The 23,934-nt window shown below is 37.7% G+C and overlaps 1 protein-coding gene across 1 annotated transcript in view; it reads left to right on the top strand.

Annotated features, from left to right (window-relative positions):
- Window positions 1–23,934, top strand: part of NLK (nemo like kinase) — a 159,136-nt gene that overhangs the window by 113,110 nt on the left and 22,092 nt on the right. The window contains exons 4-6 of the mRNA XM_002912336.4: window positions 16,154–16,260; window positions 17,723–17,808; window positions 21,885–22,094. Of these exons, the coding sequence (XP_002912382.1) occupies window positions 16,154–16,260; window positions 17,723–17,808; window positions 21,885–22,094 (403 nt within the window). The remainder of the gene's footprint in view (window positions 1–16,153; window positions 16,261–17,722; window positions 17,809–21,884; window positions 22,095–23,934) is intronic.

Below are 23,934 nucleotides of genomic sequence, written 5' to 3'. Positions count from 1 at the left end.
AAACTTCCCAGCTGTGGAAATGAAATGCTGTCAGGCCTCCCAACTATTATTGGATAACAACAAACCCACACCAAATTTGAGCTGTTGAAAAGCCTTATAACCCATTATCATTCTCCTGAACTGCTTAACCTTCTGGTTAACCTTCTGATTATTAGCCTCTTGACATATTCAATTCAGGTGTGAAATTTTAGGAAGACTCATAGGACCATTTATTTGAACTTTTTTGTGTATCCCGCTGTTCTGACTTTATTTCTATTTTTTAAGGTTGGTAGATAGTAGAAGGCATGTGTTACATGGAGACCCAGAGGTTTCAGAAGCCACTAAATATATCAAACCTGCCTTAATTGGAGGATGTGGGGAAGCAGTGGGGCTTTTAGCCACTTCATAGACCAGCTGAGTCTCCTGCTACCAACTCAGTTTATTTGAGAGCAGTATTTCAGGGAACTTCTCAGAGCACACTAGCACAAATCTGTATGTTAGCTAGATACAATTTATTTATGTACTACTTAGTATATCAGTTTGCTTTCTGCATACTATATGAACGTCATTATTAAATATTAAGAGCACCGATTTGTGCAGTTGGTAATGGGTTTAATAATTATATGTTTAATTGATAGTCTTTTCCTCTTACTGATACATCACTTAAAGGTGGCAGGAGAACCAGATGATAGAAAATCAGATTAGGTTGAAGTGGCTTTTTTCCAAAGGAAGTATGTTATTCCTGAGCTGAGCCGTTTTGTTTTGCATGTGTTTGTTTCCATTGTTTTGGATATGTGGAATACTAATCAGTTACTAATTCCTACCACCCTGAGCTCAAGACAGGGAAACCCATTAGGTTACTAGAAGCCCTTTACCAGAACCGGGTCCCTGTGTGGGGGTTCTCAAAAGTCTCACAGAGATTAGCACTTTAATAATTGCTCCCTTGAGTTTCCAATCTGTCCAGACCAACCCTAGGTCTCTCTCCAAAATAATATGCCCTGTAGAAAACTTTTCTTGGTCTAAAAATGGTTTTATGTCCTCAGATGAAGGAATGTGACTATCATTGACATACTGTTTGGTGCCAAAAAAACCCACAAGACCCCATTTAATAAGTGAATAAAATTTTCTTCTTTAGCAATGATAGCCTTTAGAGGTTGCCTTAATCTTTCCTTTTACAATCAGTAACTTAAAGGATCTTTTTAAACTGGTTGCCTATTTTGTGTTTTTTTGTACTTGCATTCTTTTGGCTTTTTCTTCAGAGAGGGGAAAATGTTGGGAAAAATAAGAACACAGTCATACATTTTGGCAAAGGCATGGACTTTGATATTGGGCATTGCTGAGTTCATATCCTTATTTCCCCTCCTCCCGTTAGCTTTTTGACCTTCAAAAAGTTACTTGTTACTCTTCCTTGAGCCTCAGTTTTCTCTGTGATAAATGAAGACATTTTTCTTTGAAGGACGTTGCAAGGAATAAGTGAATTAGTGTATGTAGTACATTTGGCACAGTGCCTGGCTAATTGACATTTAATAAATTCAGTACCCTTCCCTCCTCCCATCACAATGGTGATGATAGTGGCCACCAAGTAATCCTTGTTCCCTATGTGCCAGGCATTTATATGTGATTCACACACGACATCTAACCCTGGCAATAACCCTGTGCGGTAGATATCATTGTGCCTATTTTATAAATGCAGAAACAAACTCAGAGAAGTTATTTAGCTTGCCCAATGTAATCAAGCTAGTAAGTAGCAGTTGGGATTTTAACCTGGCCTTTCATTCCAAAGCCTTCATTCCACACTGCCTCCCACTGCCTAAATTCATTTAACTCCTCATATTTAAAACCAGCTTCTTGGTCTTCTCTTCTGAAGTGGAATTATTTTCTTTGCCATTTTTCCTGAAGTTTACTTTATCTTTTGAAAGACAGAGCACAAGTGAAGAACAAAGGCCAGGATCTCATATATACTCTGCTGCGTACTAGCTATAACTTTTGGTTGGTTCCTTTACCTCTCTAAACATCTTGACTTGTTTGTCTAACCGAACCAGTATCGTACTTATTTCTTAGAGTAATTAGCAGTACATAAGGCTAAATAAATTTACAGCTGGATGCTTAATCTGTAGAAAAGTCTCCGTAAATATCAGCACTTTTTTTTCCAGTAAATATTTTTCTTTTCTAGTCAAGCTTCTGTGGCCACGTACAGTATGATAAAATCTTTTTGCTTCCTTGTTTTCTCTGCTTGATTTTTACATATCAGTCTCAGTCTTTTCTAACCTCTTGAATGTTGCCTTGCCTTCATCTGTCTTTTTCCCCTGTTTTGTCGTTGAGTTAGCATGCTCTCTACACCCACTTGGTGCCCAGTCAGTATTTATGGATGCTAATGGTGATGGCTACACAAAGCTGCTGCTGGCACCAGCCCTGCAGCCGCTGAGACTGCTTTGAATAATCATGACTTCCTAAAAACAGAAAAGGAGTCACTCATCTCACTTATAATTGAAGGTCAGAATCTGGTGTCAGCATTTGTTTCTGTGGGGATCGTGTAGCTTTTTCTGCAGAATTACCTTTGACAGAGTAGTCAGGTTTTCTGGCATGAGGCTGATTATCATGCATTCTTACGTTACTTCCTAAAATAGATGCAGCATCGTAGAGGTGAGTTAAGCAAATATTGATCATAGTACAGATTTGTTTTCATTGAAGCAAGGGGTCAGGGGAGGCTTACCATTGAGGGTATGGTGGGCTGCCAGGCTCTAGAGAGTTTCCTAGTCTTCTTGTCCATAATCATTTTTGCATCAAAGAAAATTGTGCAAAACCAGTTTTAATCTTAAATACTTCTCTTTTCTCTGCCTTTCTGGTATCGCTGATATATCCCCACCTCATTTCTTTGTTCCTTAGTCAATTCCTTGTTTTTGCTTTTTTCTCGCTTCAGTCTCTGTCCTTCATGAACACATTTTCATCCTCAGCAACTTTTGTGGAAGTCTAGCAGGGCATCCTGCATACGATATTTGGGCACTGTGCACTAAAAATTCTGCTAATGACACTGATGTGCATTATTCTAAAGAATGTCATGATGTTAAGGTCAAATTTATAACTCACTAATGGTGATATGCTTCCATAATTTCAATATTCAGGTTTTTTCAATGAAAAAGGGAAAGAAATGAAAAAAAATTTTTTTAATAAAAAAGGAAAAGCTTTGTGCAAAGACAAGGAAGATTGTGACTAAAAGCAAAACAATAAAAAATCTGTCTATGGCAGACTTCATTTAGTAGAAAGTACGGATTATTTCTTACCATATCTCATGATTCCCAAACTTATATTCTCAATTTAGACATCCCACCAAAGGCCTGTCCTGTATTTCCACCAATCTCTAGTGAAGACTTTTTTTTTTCTTCCCATTTTTTTGTCAAGGGCTGCCAGCCCAACCCTCTGCCCCACCACACACAATATGTTAGCTGGGAGTCCCTACTATTTTTATATTCATATATTTATGAATAATAGGCTAATATATACACACATTTGCTAATTTTTTAAGTTCTCATCTATTTAAAGAAAATAGGGGACATGAAGCAATTCAAGAAGGTATTTCAAGTAAGCATATATGATTCATAGGTATGAGGAAATGTTTGTTTAATATCAATTTTAGCTTTATAATTTGACTAAAGAAAGGTAAAAGGAGTAGGATTTGAAGGAAGTGGAATACTCAGGATGTAGAAAAAGAGGCAAAGAATGTGAGGTAGAAAAACTCATCTCTAATTTTTTAACTTTTGTCTTATTTTTCTGTTGTTGGCAGAAGAAATATCATTATTTAACCTGTCAGCCTGACGTTCCTCGCCCCCAGTCTAGATCTCTTACATGGGAGTAGTCCCAGGTTATGAGGATTAAATGAGAGGACCTATGTTAAAAATGGCATATAATAGGCTCAAAAACACTTTTCAGCAAACTGAGATAATCCCTCAGCAAATTGTGGGGTTATTTCTTATTCGAGGCTATGGCCTACTAGTCACAAAACTAAGACTAATTCAGGTGCTAGAAGAAATGAATAAGAGTACTTGTGTGGATTTGGGCAATTACTTCAGACATCTTCGGATTCAGTTCCTTCCAAAAGGAAAGACAAACTCAAAAAGAGAACAATTAGTTCTTTATAATAGCCTGTGACTTGTGTTGTGAGGATTCTTTGAGATAATTCAAAGGGCTTAGAATGTGCCTGGTGCATAGTAAGAACTCCGTTAAGTGTTAATTGCTTTTATTTTTATTATTTCTCATGTGTTTAAAAAAATTTTTTTAGGTGAACCATTTTAAGGAAACCAAATGTATGTAAGTGTTTTTACAGATAGAGGTAAATTGCCAATTAGAATGTGCATCTAATTTAGAAATCCAGTAGGAGCTGAAGAAATCTTGATGGTTTTCTGACTTTTTTTTTTTTTTTAAGGTTTTATTTTTAAGCAATCTCTACATCCAGTGCGGGGCTCGAACTTACAGCCCCAAGATCAAGAGCCACATGCTCTACTGACTGAGCCAGCCAGACACCCTGGTTTTCTTACATCTTTAAAGGTCTGAGTCTCTGTAGTTATTAGAATTTAGCAGTCCTAATAATTTAGAGATTTATCTCTTTAGAAGAATATCTCTTGGTTGGGCTACTTTGTTTCTCTTATTTCTTTTGGCTACGTGATGGCAAGTCTGGCATATTCAATTGCAAAGCAGTGCCTAAGGGGCTTTATGAGATTAACAGCCATGATATTTTTGTGATCTTTGAGTGAATCTATTGCAATTGCTTGTTTCTTCTCCATCTCCCTTGTTAGACTATAAAGTCAGCAAAGGTAGTGACATTCTTGCACACCATTGCATTTTCAGTGCCTAGAACAGTGTCTGGCACATGCTCCTATTCAGAATATTTGTTGAATAGAGAGTGACTTTGCATTTGAAAACACGTGGCAAGGGAGGGATTCTAAAAGATGCATCATGTATTGTTGTATTGAATTTCTGATTTTTGTTTGAAAACCGGTTGTGCAACAATGCAAGTAATGGCATTCTCATGAATTTCATTTTCTCTCTTAATAGTAAACAAAGTGAAGGAAAATTTCATGGAAAAGGTCAGACTGCAGAATCATTACAACCTAGGTTTGAATCCAAGCTCTGTGCCAACAGCTTAAGCTCTCCCAGCCTTGGTGTACTCATCTCTTAAATAGGGATAGTTTCAAATTAGGTATTATTAGAATTAAATGAGGTGACATATAAAATGGCACATAGAAGCTTCAACAAAAAGTTAGGTTCCTTTCTCCTTTTCTTCTCATAGCACATAATTAAAAGTAATTTGGGGGTGCATGGCTGACTCAGCAGAGAATGCAACTCTTGATCTCGGGGTTGTACATTCAAGCTCCATGTTGGGTGTAGAGATTACTTAAAAACAAAATCTTTAAAAAAAAGTAATTCAGCTTTTCTTTATTTCAAAATAATCTGCATACTATGATGATATTTGGGTAAGAAATGGGAATAGTAGTAGGCAGGCTCCTATGGGAAACAGGTTGGTGGGGTAGAGAGTGCACTGGACCAGAAATTGGGAAATCAAAGGTAGTTCTAGCTTTTTTCAGACTGGGACTGTGACCTGGGGTAAATCACATAACCTCCCTGGCCTTAGTTTGTTTCTATTAAGTGATATCCCCCAGTGACTAATAATATTTGAGAAAGCAGCAAAAGGACTGTTTTCTACCCCATTAAAAATAAGTTTCTAGGAGTACCTGGGTGGCTCAGTTGGTTACGCGTCTGCCTTCAGCTCAGGTCATGATCCCAGGGTCCTGGGATTGAGCCCCACATCTGGCTCCCTGCTCGGCCTGGGAACCTGCTTCTCCCTCTCCCTCTGCCTGCTGCTCCCCCTGCTGTGCTCTCTCTCTCTCTCTCTATCTCTGTCAAATAAATAAATAAATAGAATCTTTAAAAAAAATGATAACAGTAAGTTTCTAAAATGTCAACATTAGCAACAATAACAAGATCAGCAACAAAAAGGTCTTTAAAACAACACAGAAACACTGTTGTTTGTCTTGGGCACTTGAGGCATCAGAGGTGCCCCCCCCCACCGAATTTATAATTGTTAATTTGCATCATTCGTTTTTCTGAAGCAAATCAGTGCATTTGGAAATCCATATTTCGTGGAGCTACTTAGCAGCAATTTATTTTATAACAGAGCTGTTCAGATCACTCTGAGGTTGGCATACCGTGCAGTGTTTTTTATGATCATATTTTTAATGACAGGTTTTAATAGGGGGAAATGGTTAATCTGTTAATACTGTCCTGAAAACCCTAACTTTAATCCTATATTTTCTCTTTACCCAAAGGTAACTTAAACAGCCAGAGCAAAGTCATTGACCCAGTGGGTACACCAGCTGTTGGAGAGGCTGTCCCATTTAGAAGGACCTAGAGAGGGAGAGCATACCCTGTTCTCCCTCTTGTTCAGAGACCCTCATTAAATTACTCAGAAACAATAATCAGATAGCTGCTGTTCAAGTTAATGGCACCTCTGAGTCCCTGTCAAGAGAGCTTTATTTAATGCGCAACAGACCTGGAGTGATGCAGGTGCTTTTTCGGGCCCTCATTTAATTTAAGCTGCTTTAGTTGGCATGGCAACTAGTTGAGACATCTGGGAGACATTATGCTGGGGATTGAGACTTCAGAGGATTTCTGCTGGAGCAAAGCAGAAACCTTATCATAAAGTGGTGTGTGTTGCTTCTAAATTTCTGAGGCTATATTGTTAAATCTTCAAATTCAGGAATTGTATTGTACAGAGAAATCAAGTTTTTAAAGGTTGGCCTGTTTGTTGGCTTGTTTTCTGTGAAGAAAAAACTCCTTTATTTGTGGAGTGAAAAATGTATTTCCCCTGAAGAATTTACTTTGCTAAACTAAAACTTGATAAAACTTATTCTCTGCAGAGTCATCATTTTAATCATTTACAAAAATAATACATTTAAAATCTTTCAGTCTTTTGTGTTTAAAATATTTTAGAGGTGAGACGCTGGGGTGGCTCTGTCGACTAAGCATCTGCCTTCGGCTCAGGTCATGATCCCAGGGTCCTGCGATCAAGTCCCATATCGGGCTCTTTGCTCAGTGTGGAGTCTGCTTCTCCCTTTGCCCCTCCCCCTGCTCGTGCTCTCCCTCTTGTCTCTCTCTCTGACAAATAAAATCTTTTAAAAAATAATAATAATAAATAATAAAATATTTTAGAGGAGAGGAACCCCTTGTGCACAGAGGTAATAAACAAAATGGTAAAGGTGGACAGGGGCTCTGTGTGGTTTTGCCCTAGACTTTCTGGTTAATTTAAGAGTTTATCAACCTACCCCCATTCAATTTTTTTTTCATTTTTAATACGTTTTTTATTTTAATTCCAATGTAGGTAACATACCGTGCTATATTAGTTTCAGATGTACAATGTAGCGATTCAACAATTCTCTACATCATTCAGTGCTCTGTATCATTCTCTTTTAAGTCAGCTTATCATCATCTTAAGCAGAGGTATGAAAGTAGCACTCTCCTTTCTTTTTTTTTTTTTTTTTAAAGATTTTATTTATTCGACAGAGATAGAGACAGCCAGCGAGAGAGGGAACACCAAGCAGGGGGAGCGGGAGAGGAAGAAGCAGGCTCATAGCAGAGGAGCCTGATGTGGGGCTCGATCCCATAACGCCGGGATCTCTCCCTGTGCCGAAGGCAGACGCTTAACCGCTGTGCCACCCAGGCGCCCCAGCACTCTCCTTTCTTAAGTATTACAACAGGCAATTGAATAAAAGGTTTTTCACGTTCACAGATCCTGAGGACAGTGACGTGGTAATCTAGTCATTCATGTTTAGCAGGGAGAATACCCAATGGTTTATATTTTATGAGAAATTACACACATATGTATGTGGTCTTAGTAGAGAAGAATTGACTTTACCATTTGAAATCATGCTTTATATTCCTTTTCAATGCCTTTTTATTTTGATACCTGACATACTTTTCTCTGTGTTAGGATTGAACCATATGAGATTATTATTTTTGCTCATTAGTAATGTCAGTTCAAATCCATTAGATTTAGGGTGAACAACACCCTTATCTGGAAGTATGTGTTTTGTAATGCTAAATTAAATGTAAGAATCTTTTTCTGAAATGAATAATTATTTATAAAATATCTGGTTATAGAACCTTACCCATTCCAGCCGGACGATGTTTTCCTCTTCCCCTTTCTTTGAAAATGTAGTCTCTGTTAGAAGAAAGCATATGACATTATTTCATACTTTTCTCTGTTTTTGGCTTCTGTGTCGTTTATTCCTTTTATAAGTCAAAGCAAGATTTTTCAAGTGCCAGCAATATGAATTCAACCCGATAACTTGAAAATTAAGATGTTTTCTCTCTGCTACTTGCATGCATACCAGCTGTCACTACTAACAGTAAAGATTCTGGCATCACAACTTGGCTGCCCGTTTTGTAGATATGAAAAGCAGAATAGAATATAACCTGCTCTTCACTTCCATGCAAGAAATTTTCAATCCTTGCAGGAACAAAAAGTTATCAGACACAGCAGACATGACTGACATCCCATACAGATAAGCGTGTCATACTGTATTTAGGAATTTTTTTTCCTGAGTAAAATCTCAAGTTAACAAGACTTAATACAGTGATGGCAGTTGTAACGTTTTTCTGTTGTTGTTGCTGTTGTTTATGTATAATGTTTCTGGTTTTGGTCCCTTGAGGTTTTGGAAACAACTCAAGAATATTGGGACTTCTGATTAAGGCTTAATGGTACAAGTAGAAGTTTATTCCTGTCTCTATGATTAGATTTCCTAGTGGGGAAAATTTTTTTAAGTATATAAATGAGGGAAATAGTAAGATTCAGATCTTCTTTTTCTATCCTGCAGAAGACTAAAGCTTTATTCCCTGGAGCCAGCATGAGCTGAGCTATGGTGTCTTTGGCCCCTTCCCCACTCATGCAGCACCCTGGCGGCCTGGCCTGTGCCTTCTAAGACAGAAGTTTGGAAGACTTTTCTCCAGAGAAGTGGATTAACCCAAGAGGAAGGATCTGTACATAATTGAGGATCCTTCATGAAACAGAACTATAAAGCTCTAAGCCATCCCACAGAGCTACATTACAGTCACTCAGTAATAGCCTAAATGTCCAGTGATAGGGTTGCTTAAGTCATGACATAGTCCGTAAAATGGAATAGTCTTTAAGCACTTAAAATTATATAAAATAACTATATACCATGGAAAGTGTTAACAAATTATTTTAAATGAAAAAAAAAGTATATGTGATATGTTCTACTTTGACACCATAATTCCTCTTAAAGGAATGTATTAGGAAATAATCAGATACACATAAAGATATGGGTATATGGAGATATATGATGTTAATCTCAGGTTTATTTACATTAAAAAAAAATAGAAATAACTTGGAGTTTCAACAATGATAGATTGGTTAAATGAATTCTATTTGTACATTAGAACACTAAATGGTCATAAAAATTCTGCTTTGTTAGAATATTTAATAACAGGAGAAAATGCTTATATTTTATTAAGTTAAGAAAACAGGCAGCAACACCATGTATATGTTACAATCCCAATTTCAAATACACACAGACACATATATATATATGCATGAACAACATTTTCACAAAGATGTTATAGGTTCATTCAAAGTGGTAGGATTCTGGGTAGTTTTTCTATTCCTTGACTTTTTTGTATTTCCCTAGTTTTCTACAGTGGAAGTTTTTTTAAAAACTTTTTTGGAAATTTTCAAAAATACAGAAAAGTAAAAACAGTAGTGTAATGACTATCATTTACTCAATACCCAGATTCAACAATTATTCATCATTTTTCCAATCTCATTTCCTCTCTCCGTTTTTATTGAGGGCTAGAAAAGGAAGGCTGGAGTTATTTTAAAGTAGACCTCAAACATCAAATTATTTCACCTATAAATACTTAAATATGCCTTCTTTTCTAACTGTTAAGGACTTTAAAAACCTAACCATTATGTCATTATCACACCTAATAAAATTAGCTAATTTTTTACTATTCCCTGATTTCCTTAAAGATCTCTTTTTTTAATCAGGTTTGTTCGAATCAGGTTCTAAACAAAGTCCATATATTGCATTTGGTTATTACATTTCTTGAGACTCTCTTATCCCAAACATTCCTACCTTCCTTACCCCTCACATACGCACCCCCCTTTTTTTGTAGTTTATTTGTTGGAGAATTGTCCTGAAGAATGATCCACATTGGTTTAGCTGATTGCTTCTTCACGGTGTCTCTTGTTCTTTTATTCCCCATATTTCTAGTAAACTGGTAATTGGAGTTTGAGGTGAGGATTGATTATATTGAGGTTAATTTTTTTTTGAGAGAGAGGCTGCAGGGGGCAGAGGGAGAGAGAGTCTTAAGCAGGTTCCACGCCCAGCGCAGAGCCCTGCACAGGGCTCAACATGGGACTCAATCTCACAACCCTGAGATCATGACCCAAGCTGAAATCAAGAGTCAGACGCCTAACCGACTGAGTGACCCAGGCACCCCCAATATTGATTTTTTTTGAAAGACATGGATACTTTTTGGGCCGTGGTGTGGATCTCACAGAGACATAATATCTTATCACACATTAAGTGTTGCAGCGCTGAGTGGTGGATTGAGGTGACACTGATCAGTCTCATCCCTTTCAAATGGTTTTAGCAGCCATTAGTAATTGGTGCCTGCATCCATGATATCATAGAGGTTGAAAAATGGCAATTTTTTTTACTCACGTAGCATTGCTTCTGCATTGATTAGCTGAAAGTCTTCTATAAGAAACACAGTGAACATTTAGTATATTTTATTACAATTTTTAAAATTATAACTCAAAAAAAGAAAGGAAGTCCAATTGTACTACTGTGTAACTTTAGACAGGTTACTTGCCTTCTGTTAGCCCAATTTCCTCATCTATAATTGGGAATACCACCACCTCCCTTATAAGATTGCCATGAAAATTAGATGAGATGATATATTTAAAATACTTAGTAGAGTGCTGGTATACCTAGTGGGTATTCAATATATAGTTCATTCACCCAACAGATGTTTATAGGAGACTTAACGGTACGTGGGCATTTGTTTCTGAAAATTTGGGATAGACTTGTCAACAAAGCAGACAAAACCCTTGCCCTCACGGGGCAGGGTTGGGGAGACAGATAAACAATAAACATAATAAGTAAATTATGTAGGATATGTACTAAAAGAAAAAAGAAAAAGTAGAACTGGACAAGTGGGTAGCTATTATATAAGGCATGCAAGATGCAGTATTAGAATGGTCAAGGTAGGCCTCATTCAAAAGATATAATTTGAACAAAAACATGAAGGAGGTGAAAGAGTTAGCCTTGGTGTCTGGGGAAGCCCGTTCCAGGTACAGGGAGCAGCTAGAGCAAAGGCCTAAGGTCAGAGTGTGTCTAGCATGTTTAGAGAATAGCAAAAAAGCAAAAATGGTGGGAGAGAAGGTCAGAGGAGTAAAGAGGACGGATCATTTATGGCCATGTTAAGGACATTTTAAGAACTTTGTCTTTGCCTCTAAATGAAATGGGAAACTTGCAGAGGAGTGACATAATCTGGCTTTCATTCAAAAAAAAAAATGTCCTGTGAAATGCAGCCCAAAAAATAAAATTAATTGATGAATGGGAAGAGTCATGGGTCAATATATACTAAAGCAAATACAGCAAAATGTTAAGTGCAGAATCTAGGGGGTGGGTGTATATATATGGGCATTCACTGTTTAATTCTTTCAAGTTTTCTATGTGTTTAAACAACTTTTGTAAGAAAAAAATTTAAGCTATTAAGAAAAAAATCTAGGGGCGCCTGGGTGGCACAGGGGTTAAGCGTCTGCCTTCAGCTCAGGGCGTGATCCCAGCATTGTGGGATCGAGCCCCACATCAGGCTCCTCTGCTATGAGCCTGCTTTCCTCTCCCCACTCCCCCTGCTTGTGTTCCCTCTCTTGCTGGCTGTCTCTATGTCTGTCAAATAAATAAATAAAATCTTTAAAAAAAAAAAAAAAGAAAGAAAAAAATCTAAATCTAACCCAGGTAATAATATCTTAATGTAACAGATACGCGTTGTTTGATAGAATAATTCTAACATGTCACCAAAAACTCTCCTTAGGATATTCTACATGTGAAATCTCATTTCCTCACTAACCTTCATTATGGGGTAGAATGTAATTCTTTGGAAAAAATCTGATCAATAAAACCTAAAATAAAAGTAACCTAAGACTATAAAGACATTAAAAATTGCAGTTTCTATATAGTAAGTAACTGTCAATATATAGACAAAATAGAAATATAAGAAAGAAATCTAAAGGTCTTGGACCAAGGGAGGTAACAGTAGACATGATAAGAAGTAGTCTAATTCTGTGGCTAAATTTTGAAAGAATCTTTGAAAGAACCAACAGGATTCTCTGATGGATTGGAGGTAGAGTAAGAGAGAAATCTAGGATGACTCCAAGGTTTGTGGCTTGTGGTGTGAGTAGCTTTCTGGAAAAATAGGTTTGCTATAACAAAGCCTACAACTAGAATAAGTGATGTGGTGGAGGGGGGGATGGAGAATACACATTTGGACAGTTTTGGACAGTTTGAGATGTCAATTAGACATCCAGAGGAGATGATGAGTAGACAGTTTGATAAACAAGGCTGGACTTAATGAAACTAGATTAACTAGAGATATAAAGTTGGGAGTCATCTGCATGTGTGTTGTTTCAAGTCTAGGGATTGGATCCAATTACCCAAGAAAGTTGAGTGTGAAAAGGTAAGAGGACCAAACCCTGGGGCATTTCAACCTTAAGTGGTTGGAGAAGGGAAACAACAAAGGAGGATGAGAAGGAACAACCAGTGAGAGAAAAGAAAAGCCAATAATTGGGTGTTCTAGAAGCCATTTGAAGAAAATGTCGCAAGGAGGGCGTTTTGACTGTGTGTCAGGTGTTACCAGTTACTAATTCTCCTCCCTACTCTCAAGTTGTTTCTACTTGGTTTTGCTAAAATGTTAAATTAGAAGGGTTTTTCAATCATTCTCCCCAGATAATGACCACTTACTACAAGAGTCTTTAAAGCTCATAAAAGTAAAATCCAAAGCCTAACAGCACTTCTTAAAAATTTAAGTTTTGAAAGCAGACTCCTCCTCATCTTTATTTTTATATGCCTAGCATTTACCCCTACAGCGAGCATGTAAATGCTAAAACAGGGGTCCTGGGACCGTCTTAGTTCATTTATAGTTCATGCTAAGCACCAGACTACAGCTGCCCCTTAAGATGGTCTGTGCTCTAGGACTAGCCCTGGGACAACACTGATAAAAGAGGTGTTTTACAGGCTGTCAGGTGGGTTGCCCTTTCAAAAGATTCCATAATATCGCTCTGGAAGAAGAAAGTTAGGATCTGAAGAACTAAGTAAGAAAGCAGAATAACTCTGCAGCCCAGTAAGAGCTCTGCTTTGTTGTCGTTGTTTTGCCTTTCCCGGCTTTCAGTTGTGCGGGGCTAGGGAGGCTGTAGTGTTTTAACTCAGAACATGAAACCGACTTTCACAAGGTGTCAAAAGAATTTGAAACCTGGTAGGAATCTCCTGAAGTGAAGGGTACTCTCCCCTTTTCTTAAGGAAGGTTAAATTTAAATCATAAAATTCACCCAAACTTGAACTGAGTCCTTAACTGTGCGCAGGGTAAGTAATCAATTTGCCCTATTTTAGGTATAGCAAAAGAGTTACCTTCACAAGAGTTCTGAATTCCACATTTACATTGATCATCTGCCATGTGTTGTTTGAACAAAACCCTGAGGGTATAAAAGTACAAAGCATAGGAGGCTTAAAACTTAAAGGAGCCATAAATGTTAAAAAAAAAAAAAAGTTAAATAATAAAAGAATTAAGATTGTAGATAGAATTGGATTTGAACTAATCATTTTACACATTTCTAGGAGTACTATTCTTTGTAAAGTAACTTATGCCACAGCTGATGAGTAGGTTGTCATCCTTTCCACTGGTGCCATGGTGGCTTAGGGTGAGACCCCCGACCCTCTCTCGTTTGGATTCAAAGGAGGCTCCAGTAACATGTCTGAATAGATCCTGAAACTATTTGGTCTTCACATTCTTCCTGGCCTGGTTGTCATTTAACATGTTTAACCTTGGGCACCTGGAGGTGAATGCAGATGCATTCACTTCAGGTCGTGATCTCAGGGTCCTGGGATGGAGCCCCGCATTGGGCTCCCTGCTCAGCTGGGAGCCTGCTTCTCCCTCTCCCTCTGCTGCTCCTTGCTTGTGCTCTCTTGCTCTTGCTCTCTCAAATAAATAAATAAAATCTTAAATTAAATGACTGGGTAGCTCAGTCATTAAGCGTCTGCCTTCGGGTCAGGTCATGATCCCAGAGTCCTGGGATCGAGCCCATGTCGGCAGGAAGCCTGCTTCTCCCTCTCCCACTCCCCCTGCTTGTATTCCCTCTCTCGCTACCTCTCTGTCAAATAAATAAATAAAATCTTTTTTAAAAAATCTTAAATTAGGGGCGCCTGGGTGGCACAGCGGTTAAGCGTCTGCCTTCGGCTCAGGGCGTGATCCCGGCGTTATGGGATCGAGCCCCACATCAGGCTCCTCTGCTATGAGCCTGCTTCTTCCCCTCCCACTCCCCCTGCTTGTGTTCCCTCTCTCGCTGGCTGTCTCTGTCTCTGTCGAATAAATAAATAAAATCTTTAAAAAAAAAAAAATCTTAAATTAAAAAAATGTTTATCCTTTTTGAGAAGATATTTGCCAATGACATATCCCATAAAGGGTTAATATCATATATATATTATATATATATACACACGTATATATATTTATATATAGTTATATAGAATTTATGCAACTGAACATCAAAAAAAATTCAATTAAAAATGGTCAGAAGATGTAAACAGACATTTCTCCAAAGATGTACAGATGTTCAACAGATACATGAAAAGATTCTCAACATATCTTGTCATCAGGGAAATGCAAATCAAAACTACAATGAGATGTCACCTCACACCTAACAGAATGGCTAAAATCAACAACACAAGAAACAACAGGTGTTGGCATGAATGTGGAGAGAAAGGAACCCTGGTGCACTGTTGGTGGGAATGCAGACCGGTGTAGCCACTGTGGAAAGTAGTATGGAGTTTACTCAAAAAAATAAATAAATAAAACTGCCTTAGGATCCAGTAATCTCACTACTGGGTATTTACCCCCAAAATACAAAAACACTAATTCAAAGGGATATATACACCCCTATGTTTATTGAAGCATTATTTACAATTGCCAAATTAAGGAAGCAGCCCAAGTGGCCATCGATAGATGAATGGATAAAGAATATGTATTATATAGGGGCGCCTGGGTGGCACAGCGGTTAAGCGTCTGCCTTCGGCTCAGGGCGTGATCCCGGCGTTATGGGATCGAGCCCCACGTCAGGCTCCTCTGCTATGAGCCTGCTTCTTCCTCTCCCACTCCCCCTGCTTGTGTTCCCTCTCTTGCTGGCTGTCTCTATCTCTGTCGAATAAATAATAAAATCTTTAAAAAAAAAAGAATATGTATTATATAGATACACAATGGAATATAAAAAGGAATGAAATCTTGCCATTTGCAACAACCATGGGTAGATCTATCTAGAGGGTATAATGCTAAGCGAAATAAGTCAGTTGGAGAAAGACAAATGCCATATGATTTCACTCATACGTGGAATTTAAGAAACAATACAAATGAACAAAGGGAAAAAAACAGACTCTTGACTATAGAAAACAGTGACCAGAGAGAAAGTGCTTGGGGGACGGGTGAAATAAGGGAAGGTGATTAAGAGAGCATTTATCGTGATGAGCACTGAATACTGTATGGAATTGTTGAATCACTATATTGAACACCTGAAACTAACAGAACACTGTAAGTTAACTACATTGGAATTAAAAACTTAATTCAAAAATGTTCATCTTATTTTTCTTTTATAATGCTAATTATAGAGACAGTTTATTTCTGCTAACTTCTAAATGGTAAATTCTTTAATGTTGGCAATTTTTTAATCTTGCGAGGTCTGGAATTTTTACCTCTGTCATGCTGTCTAGAAGCTTTCTTTCCCTAAGCTTTTTCCAGCTTTAGGAATGGAAGTTATTCTTTAGACCTAGTGCCTGCTTTGAGGGGATTGGGGGCTGAATTCTCGGAATTCTCCTTAACTTAAAACCTCAAGATACGTTGTCACAGAATTGATGCAGAGTGACCTACATAAAATTATCGTCTCTCCTCAACCACTCAGCTCAGATCATGTCAAAGTTTTTCTTTATCAGATTTTGCGAGGTAAGCTTTTCTTTGTGAAGAAAAAGGTAGTGTCACTGTATAAGTGAAATGTTTTGCTTTTCATTTGAACTTTAATCTGACCTTCCAAAGCTTTTTTCTTCCCTAAAGACTTTTTTTCTTTTGACCAATTATTATATTTAATAATCTTTACACTGATGTTAAATAAGAGGCTTTTAAGGGTCGGCAAATGGTTCTTATTTTCATTGATGGAAGAGAAAGCCCTAATTCATTACTCAGTTAAGTAGGTTAATCTAGGGAGGTAAATAAGCAGGATGGTTTGTGGAACCTTGTGGTCTGTCACGGTTTCCTCTAAACAGTCTTTAGTAGGAATATGTGCCTGGCATCAGGTGACTCAGTTGAAAAGTAACTGTGTTCCCTATGGATGACATTTATTCTTCAAGTGTGTTCAGAGTGTTGGCTGGTATACCTGAGTCCCAACTCTAGAAAAACAAAATGACCCTTAAAGCCGAAGCATCCAGGAGGCTGAGAAACAGCCAGCTAAACGATTCTCCAGACCCGCTCATTAAAGAGCACCGACTTGATAGAGAGGAAGTTTGAGCTGACATTGCTGGGGCTTCTGGCCATCAGATGTGTCCTCTGGAATTTTGCTGTTACAAATGGAGAATTGTTTAAAGCTGAAACAGCTTTCTTACCTAGTAAAATACTCTTCTCCCTCCGCTCCCACATCAGGTTTCATAGATTCAGGTATTCTTTATGGAGATTAAAAAGCATCTGACAACAGAATGAAAACACACATAAAGTATTAAAACTAGGATGTTCACCTTCCATAGATTTGTTGATACTCTGTGGCAGGGAACAGAATGGAAGATATTGGATCTTTTTTTTACACTTGTAAAAAAATAAATGATTTGCTGTGTTTTATTCAAAAGACTCAGCCTTGAAGCTGTGACCTTTTTCTAACAGTGCTAAAACTCAGTCTTTTAAGATGTCAAAAATATTTTAAAGTAATTAACTACCCCTCTTGAATCTCAGTGGTAGGGAATACTACTGACAAACCTGAATTTTGTCTTATCAGTGAAAATCTGCCCTGGGAAGGGCTTCCTGGTGGGTAATTCGGATTTGCTGGAGCAGGCTCAGAATCACAGGTTGACAGTATGAATAGCCGAGCTCCAGTAGCCACCCACACGTAGGAGCAATTCAAGGATATTGGTATGGTCAACTTTAATTCCAGCACCTGAAAAGCTTATCTATATTTAAACCGAACTCATCTTTTGAATCATAGGCATTATCTGTAAATTGTGCAAACCATTGATGACACTTTAGTTTACAAAAGTACAGTTTTTTGAGGTAGGACTAAGTCAAAGCTTTTAATAATGTTTATTAGGCCATTATTTGAAGAACAGCCTTAAATCCTGTATTCTCTGTTACTGTGGTTTTCCCCAAATCATTGGTTAAGTGAAAAGAATGAAATATCTGCAATTAAATCTGTTTGTTATTTCAGGTTTGAAATATCTCCATTCAGCTGGCATTTTACATCGAGACATTAAGCCAGGGAATCTCCTTGTGAACAGCAACTGTGTTCTAAAGGTAGCTTTTCAGTTTCTTTAAATATCTGAGAAAAATTCAGAATGCCAAGGCAGGTTTAAGAACGTGTGTTTTTGTGAAAGAGTTAACTTTATTTTCATCACTTTACCAAAAATTAAAGAACCAAGTTTTCTCTAGCAATATCACTAGTCATGGCCATAGTAACTGATTTGTCATCTTGACTCATGGTTTCTTCATGATAGTTTGCATATGTTTTGGAAACACTGAAATTGGAATTACAATGTGACCGGAAAGAAGATAGAGAAGGTGATTTCTTTTTAGATTGTTCCATTGCTAAAGGAAGTATACATCAAAAGAAATATTTCAAGACTAGTAAGTTACTTATATGAGAATGTAGTATGGCTTTTAAGACTTGTGTTTTTGTACAGCTAACATTTCTGTGCCTTGTGTGACTGAGGTAGCAAAGCAGGTTAGTGGAAACACTTGAAAATACTAGGGGCCCTTGGGTGGCTCAGTTGGTTAAGCACCTGCCTTACGGCTCGGGTCGTGATCCAGGAGTCCTAGGATCGAGCCCCATGTCAGGCTCCCTGCTCAGCAGAGAGTCTGCTTCTCCCTCTGCCCCTCACCCTGTTTGCACTCTCTCTCGCTTCCAAAGAAATAATAAAATCTTCAGTTTAAAAAAAAAAGGTAAAAATACTAAGCCAGAAAAGGGTCAAATGTATTTGACAATATATAGTAGCCAATCCTGCTGCTCCCTCTGAAGAGGAGTTGATTACAGGATTTAATTATAGTTAGTAGCCCCAAAATCTCAAGCCATCAATTTTAATTTCACTTTCCCCCAGTATCTCCACCCCACCCCCGTTGTTTCTTGTTAGAGTAGCTCACAAATCGCAAAATCCACATGTGTGCATTTCCCTGCCTCTAACAGGGATGTATTAGTGGAACTCCTAGAGAGAGGCCCACCATATTTTCCCCATCATAGAAATTAGAGATAAGGGCCTTCCTAGAGCTGTGTAATCTCTGTGTGAGCAAATTTAAACTCTGTTTATTTTATGAGTGGCTACAGTATTACATGGTGCTTCAGTCTGCAGTAAATATTCTTAACATTCCAACTGATATATTTGAAAAAGAAAACTGGTTTTTTGTTTGGTTTTTGTTCTAATAAATAAAGTTTATATATATTTAAGTTTAAATAAATAAGGATTTATTTATTTGAGAGAAAGAGAGCACACAGTGGGGAGGGGCAGAGGGAAAGGGAGAGAGAGTTCCAGGCAGACTCCATGCTAGGCACAGAGCACAATGCAGGGCTTGATCTCAGGACCTTGAGATCAAGACCTAAACTGAAACCAAGAGTCAGATGCTTAACCAACTGTGCCACCCAGGCACCCCAAGAAAACTGGTTTTTAGATGTTGCCTGCTTTAAGTTTTCAAGCTGTCACTGTTACTTAGCTTGATGGCAGTTAAACTAAATATTAAAAGCAAGTATATAAATGAATATCATTTTGTATTTTAAATGCTTTCTTTAAACTCTGTGCCAGTTTTCTTTAAAAGCTGGTATGTTATACTGTGAAAAAAAATCTCCATTATAGCCTTGAAGAACTGTTCCTGATTTAACTCTAGAAAGATTTTTTTTTTAACTGTCTTTCAGGGGCACTTGGTTGGCTCAGTCGGTTAAGTGTCTGCCCTTAGCTCAGGTTCTGATCTCAGGGTCCTGGGGTCCAGCCCAGTATCGGGCTTCCTGCTCAGCAGGGAGTCTGCTTCTCCCTCTCCCCCGCCCCCGCTCATGCTCTCTGTCACTGTCTCTCTTGCTTTCTCTCAAATAAATAAAATCTTTAAAAAAAAAACAACTTTCATATTTGTGTTGTAGTTCAGTCTCTTTCCACAGAGAAATTAATTGTTCTCAGTGTCCACGAAGGTAAATATTCCTTCTATAGGTCATTGAGTTCATTTCCCTGCTACCTTTCCACTTTTTAAAGAGAGCGGCAACCTATCCCCATAACCCTAATTTTAATTTTTTTTTTAATTAAAACCGTAGGAATTCTATGTTCTGTTCAGCCAAATCAGTTTTATGACAGTTTAAGCCAGTTTCTTCTTATTTTGGTTTCTGGTTGGAGAACTTCACAAGGCATTTTGTTTAGAACCTGTCATGCTTGGTGCCATTACCAGCTTGAAGTCCATTTTTCAAATCATCTGTTATGGTATTATAACTTCTAGCTACATGAACAAGTAACTAGAGGAAAATGTCATTTATGAATAAACAACACAAAAGATCAGGATAAATTGAAATTGTGCCCCACTCCTTTGACTTGTCTTAGCAGCCTACTTTTAAGACCCAGAATGGAGAGCCAAGCTACGGACACTAATTCTCTCTTCTCAAATGTACAAATTCATCAAAAATAATTATGATAAAACATTTCTCTTAAATTAGTATCCTTTCATATTCTGAATATACTTTGTTTCCTATTAAGCACAAAATGGATAATTTTGTTGGAAATCTCATTATCTTTCTTGTTATCTGATCACGTAAGCTTCTTACTTCAGGTTTAGCTTGTCTTCAGATAAACTGCCAAAAATGACTCCAAACAGACTGATGTTTTTAACAAAGGACTTGCTTTATAACAGAAAACATTTTCTGTCCGGTGGGTGGTTGGTTTTTCGTTGTTGTTTTTTTTTACTGTAAATACAAGAAAGATATAGGAAAATGGATTTAAGTTCTTTGGTCTGGTTTTGTTTTAAAAGATATCCTAAAACATCATGGCCAAGGAAGAGAGTTTTAAAATTTTATGTGTTATTTGAACACTAGCCTTTGGGAGAATTTGATAAACAATTTATAGGGTTTTTTGGTGGTGGTTTTTTTTTTCCTTTTTGGTATGTTTTTCAAACATTTTTTTTAAGCTGCCAGACCCTTTTTTAAAATAAAATCTTATGCTGCGACCTCAACTTAGAAAAAGTTAGAAAAGTGTTAGTTCATCATGTATAATATTGCCTCATGAAGTTAATCAGTGAGAATGCTGGAGCTTGGAAGGCCGTTATTCTCTTATCTTAACCTCAGTGCTCCCACTTTTTGTTTTGGTGGCCCAGTATTAAGAAAATCTTATTTTCTTAATATGAGAAATTCCTGAAAAGAAGCAGAAGTCGCTGGTGGTGGCACTGCTGCTGTCTACTAACAGCTCACTTTGCAACCTCAGCATGCTTTTCAGTTAAACAGAAATAACAAGAAAAGATTTATTCCTAGGTCTGCATATAAATTGACCAGTCTTTCTCATTTACTATTGTGTTACCAGGTTCTAACATACTGTCCAAACCATAAGAGGCATTCAGTTAAATATTTACAGCATGAAGAAATGAGTGAAACTAATAGCACTGGTATCCTACAGTGTGCTACATTTTGACGTACATATTTGAGTGCGAATAGTATTTTAAGTACTATTTAAAGAGGTACATGGGAAGTTTAGGACTCAGTTTGAAACCCGTAGATCTAAAGAAATTTTACGGCGTATGTTTCATAAAGACAGTGAACATAGCTCAGGAGGTCTTCAAGATAGGCCCCCTTTTTTTTCCCAATAATTCCTCGATAAGCCTTGAAAATACATGGTTTGGTTTCTACATTTAAACCTGGAAATACGCATTGAGCTGTCTTTTTGGTTTAATTATCAGTTGAAAAGATGAGTGAGAAAAAGATATATTTTTTTTAAGATCTTATTTATTTATTTGACAGAGAGAGAGCACAGCAGGGGGAGTGGCAGGCAGAGGGAGAGGAGAAGCCGGCTCCCTGCAGAGCAGGGAGCTGGATGTAGGACTTCATCCAGAACCCCAGGATCATGACCTGAGCCGAAGGCAGTCGCTTAACCAACTGAGCCACCCAGGCGCCCGAGAAGAATATTTTTAAGACACATCATTTTTTGTAGAAATAAGGAAGCTTGAGACTTCTTTTTCCCTCTTATGCAAATAAGATCAAATTCTATATTGACACAAATATACTGTACATGTATCATTGAAAACTTTCCCAAAGTTCAGAGATTTATCAAGATTTTGAATTTTTGCTTATTTTGTTTTACTTTACCATTTGTAAATATGTTGTCTCTTTAACAATATTTTGATAAATCTTTTCTATTTAGATTTGTGATTTTGGATTGGCCAGAGTGGAGGAATTAGATGAATCCCGTCATATGACTCAGGAAGTTGTTACTCAGTATTATCGGGCTCCGGAAATCCTGATGGGCAGTCGTCATTACAGCAATGCTATTGACATCTGGTCTGTCGGATGTATCTTTGCAGAACTACTAGGACGAAGAATACTGTTTCAGGCACAAAGTCCCATTCAGCAGGTATGATTGTACTTTAGGCTTTAGTAGCTTTCAATTCTATTACAGATTTAAAGGAAAAACCATCTCGCACACATCTTGGGCTTATTCGTTGTACTGTCTAAATTGCTTTTAGCAAATTGAGGTTCACTTAAAATTCAGGAAGTTAGGAAGTTGAAGATTACAGAGAGATGCATTTTGTAACTTACGAACCTATTTAGAGGGAGTGTTGACTTTATTACATGCACTGGTGCGTAGCAGCAGCCTCTGCTGTAACCATTTGCACAGGTGTAATCTTCCATTGTTAGAGGCCTCTGTTCTTTCTGACTGCATGGGTCAGACTCGAAAATGTATTTGATGACTTAATGTACTTACACTTTGTGCTTAGAATATAAATTTGGAGTGTTGATTTCCTTAAATCTGAACATTTAAGAACATTTCTAACCTTTATTTTTGGGCTAACATATTTAAATATGGCAGAGAACATTAGAAGCTTATTAAAACGTAGCTTTAGGAGACCATTTGTGATACTTTATCTGCCCTAAGAGCTAATTCATTACCCTACATATTTTCTTGGGATAATTCCTAAGTATTTTTTTATCCATAAATCTTAACAATAGTGTTTGCATGAGAATAATGTTAAAATGATGCGCTCAGCCTGCAGAATCAAATTGGTGGGTTCAAATCCTAGCTCTGCCACTTACTAGCAAATTAAACCATTCTCAGGATTGTTGTGCAGATTAAAGGAGTAATAAAGCTGAAAATGAGGCCTGGCACATAGTAAGCACTCAGCAAATGTTAGCCACCGTGATAGTAGTGATATGCCGGGATGCTAGGGATGCAGTGGTAAATAACACAGTTAGTTCCTGCCTTTGTACAACTTTCACATGAGACAGAAAATAAATAAGTACACAAATAAATATAAAGCTAAGTTACGATAAATTCTGTGAAGAAAAATTGAACCAGGTTTAGGGATAGGGAATGATGATAGAGCAGAGCAATGCTAAACGATTCTCTGAGAGGATGACATTCAAGGAGTGACTCAAGTGAAATGAGGGAGCAAGAAGCTGGGTGTGTTCCAGGAAAAGGACAACCAACATAATTAAGCCTCTGAGGCAGGAGCAAGTGTGGCCTGTTGGAGGGATGGCATGATCAAGGGGGAGATCGTAGGAGACAAGGTCACAGAGAGAGAGAGGGAGAGAGACTGACAATGGTGACTGGGTAAGGACTTTGGCTTTTATTCTGTCCAAAGTGTAATGGAAAGCTATATGAAGGTTTTGAGCAAGGGAGTATTAAGATTTGATTGATCACATTTTAAAAGATCAGTCTGACTACTGTGTATCTTTAAATAATTCATGCACTTGATCCAAAATGGAATAATTTCTTTTATACTCTTCTACAAAGAATTAACTGATACATTGGAAACTGTGCTATGATCAGCATTTGAAATTATTTATCTGCTATACATTCAAAGTCTATTTTTATCAAGTTTACATCTTAAAAATTGATGCTCGTGATAAAAAATTATCATACATAATTTTAATGTTGGGTCCTATTGACAGTACCCACTTTGTTATTCAGTTTCTTTAGAAAGTAGATTTTAATGGACCTACCTGTAAGATCCATCATGTCTGGACATAAGAAACTGCCATACAGAAAAGCTTAAATAAAAGTTAAGGGGTTGTTCGGGACACCTGGGTGGCTCAGTTGGTTGACCATCCTACTTGGTTTCAGCTCAGGTTATGATCTCCGGGTTGTGGGATCAGCCCCACATTGGTCTTCACACAGTCCACAGGGAGTCTGCTTAAGATTCTCCTTCTCCCTCTGCCCTTCCCACCCTGTGTGTGTGTGCGCGTGCATGCAT

This window comes from Ailuropoda melanoleuca, chromosome 13 (genome assembly GCF_002007445.2).
Source record: "Ailuropoda melanoleuca isolate Jingjing chromosome 13, ASM200744v2, whole genome shotgun sequence".
NCBI lineage: Eukaryota > Metazoa > Chordata > Mammalia > Carnivora > Ursidae > Ailuropoda > Ailuropoda melanoleuca.
The sequence above is the reverse complement of the archived record's forward strand: the minus strand, read 5'-3'. Positions and strand labels throughout refer to the sequence as shown.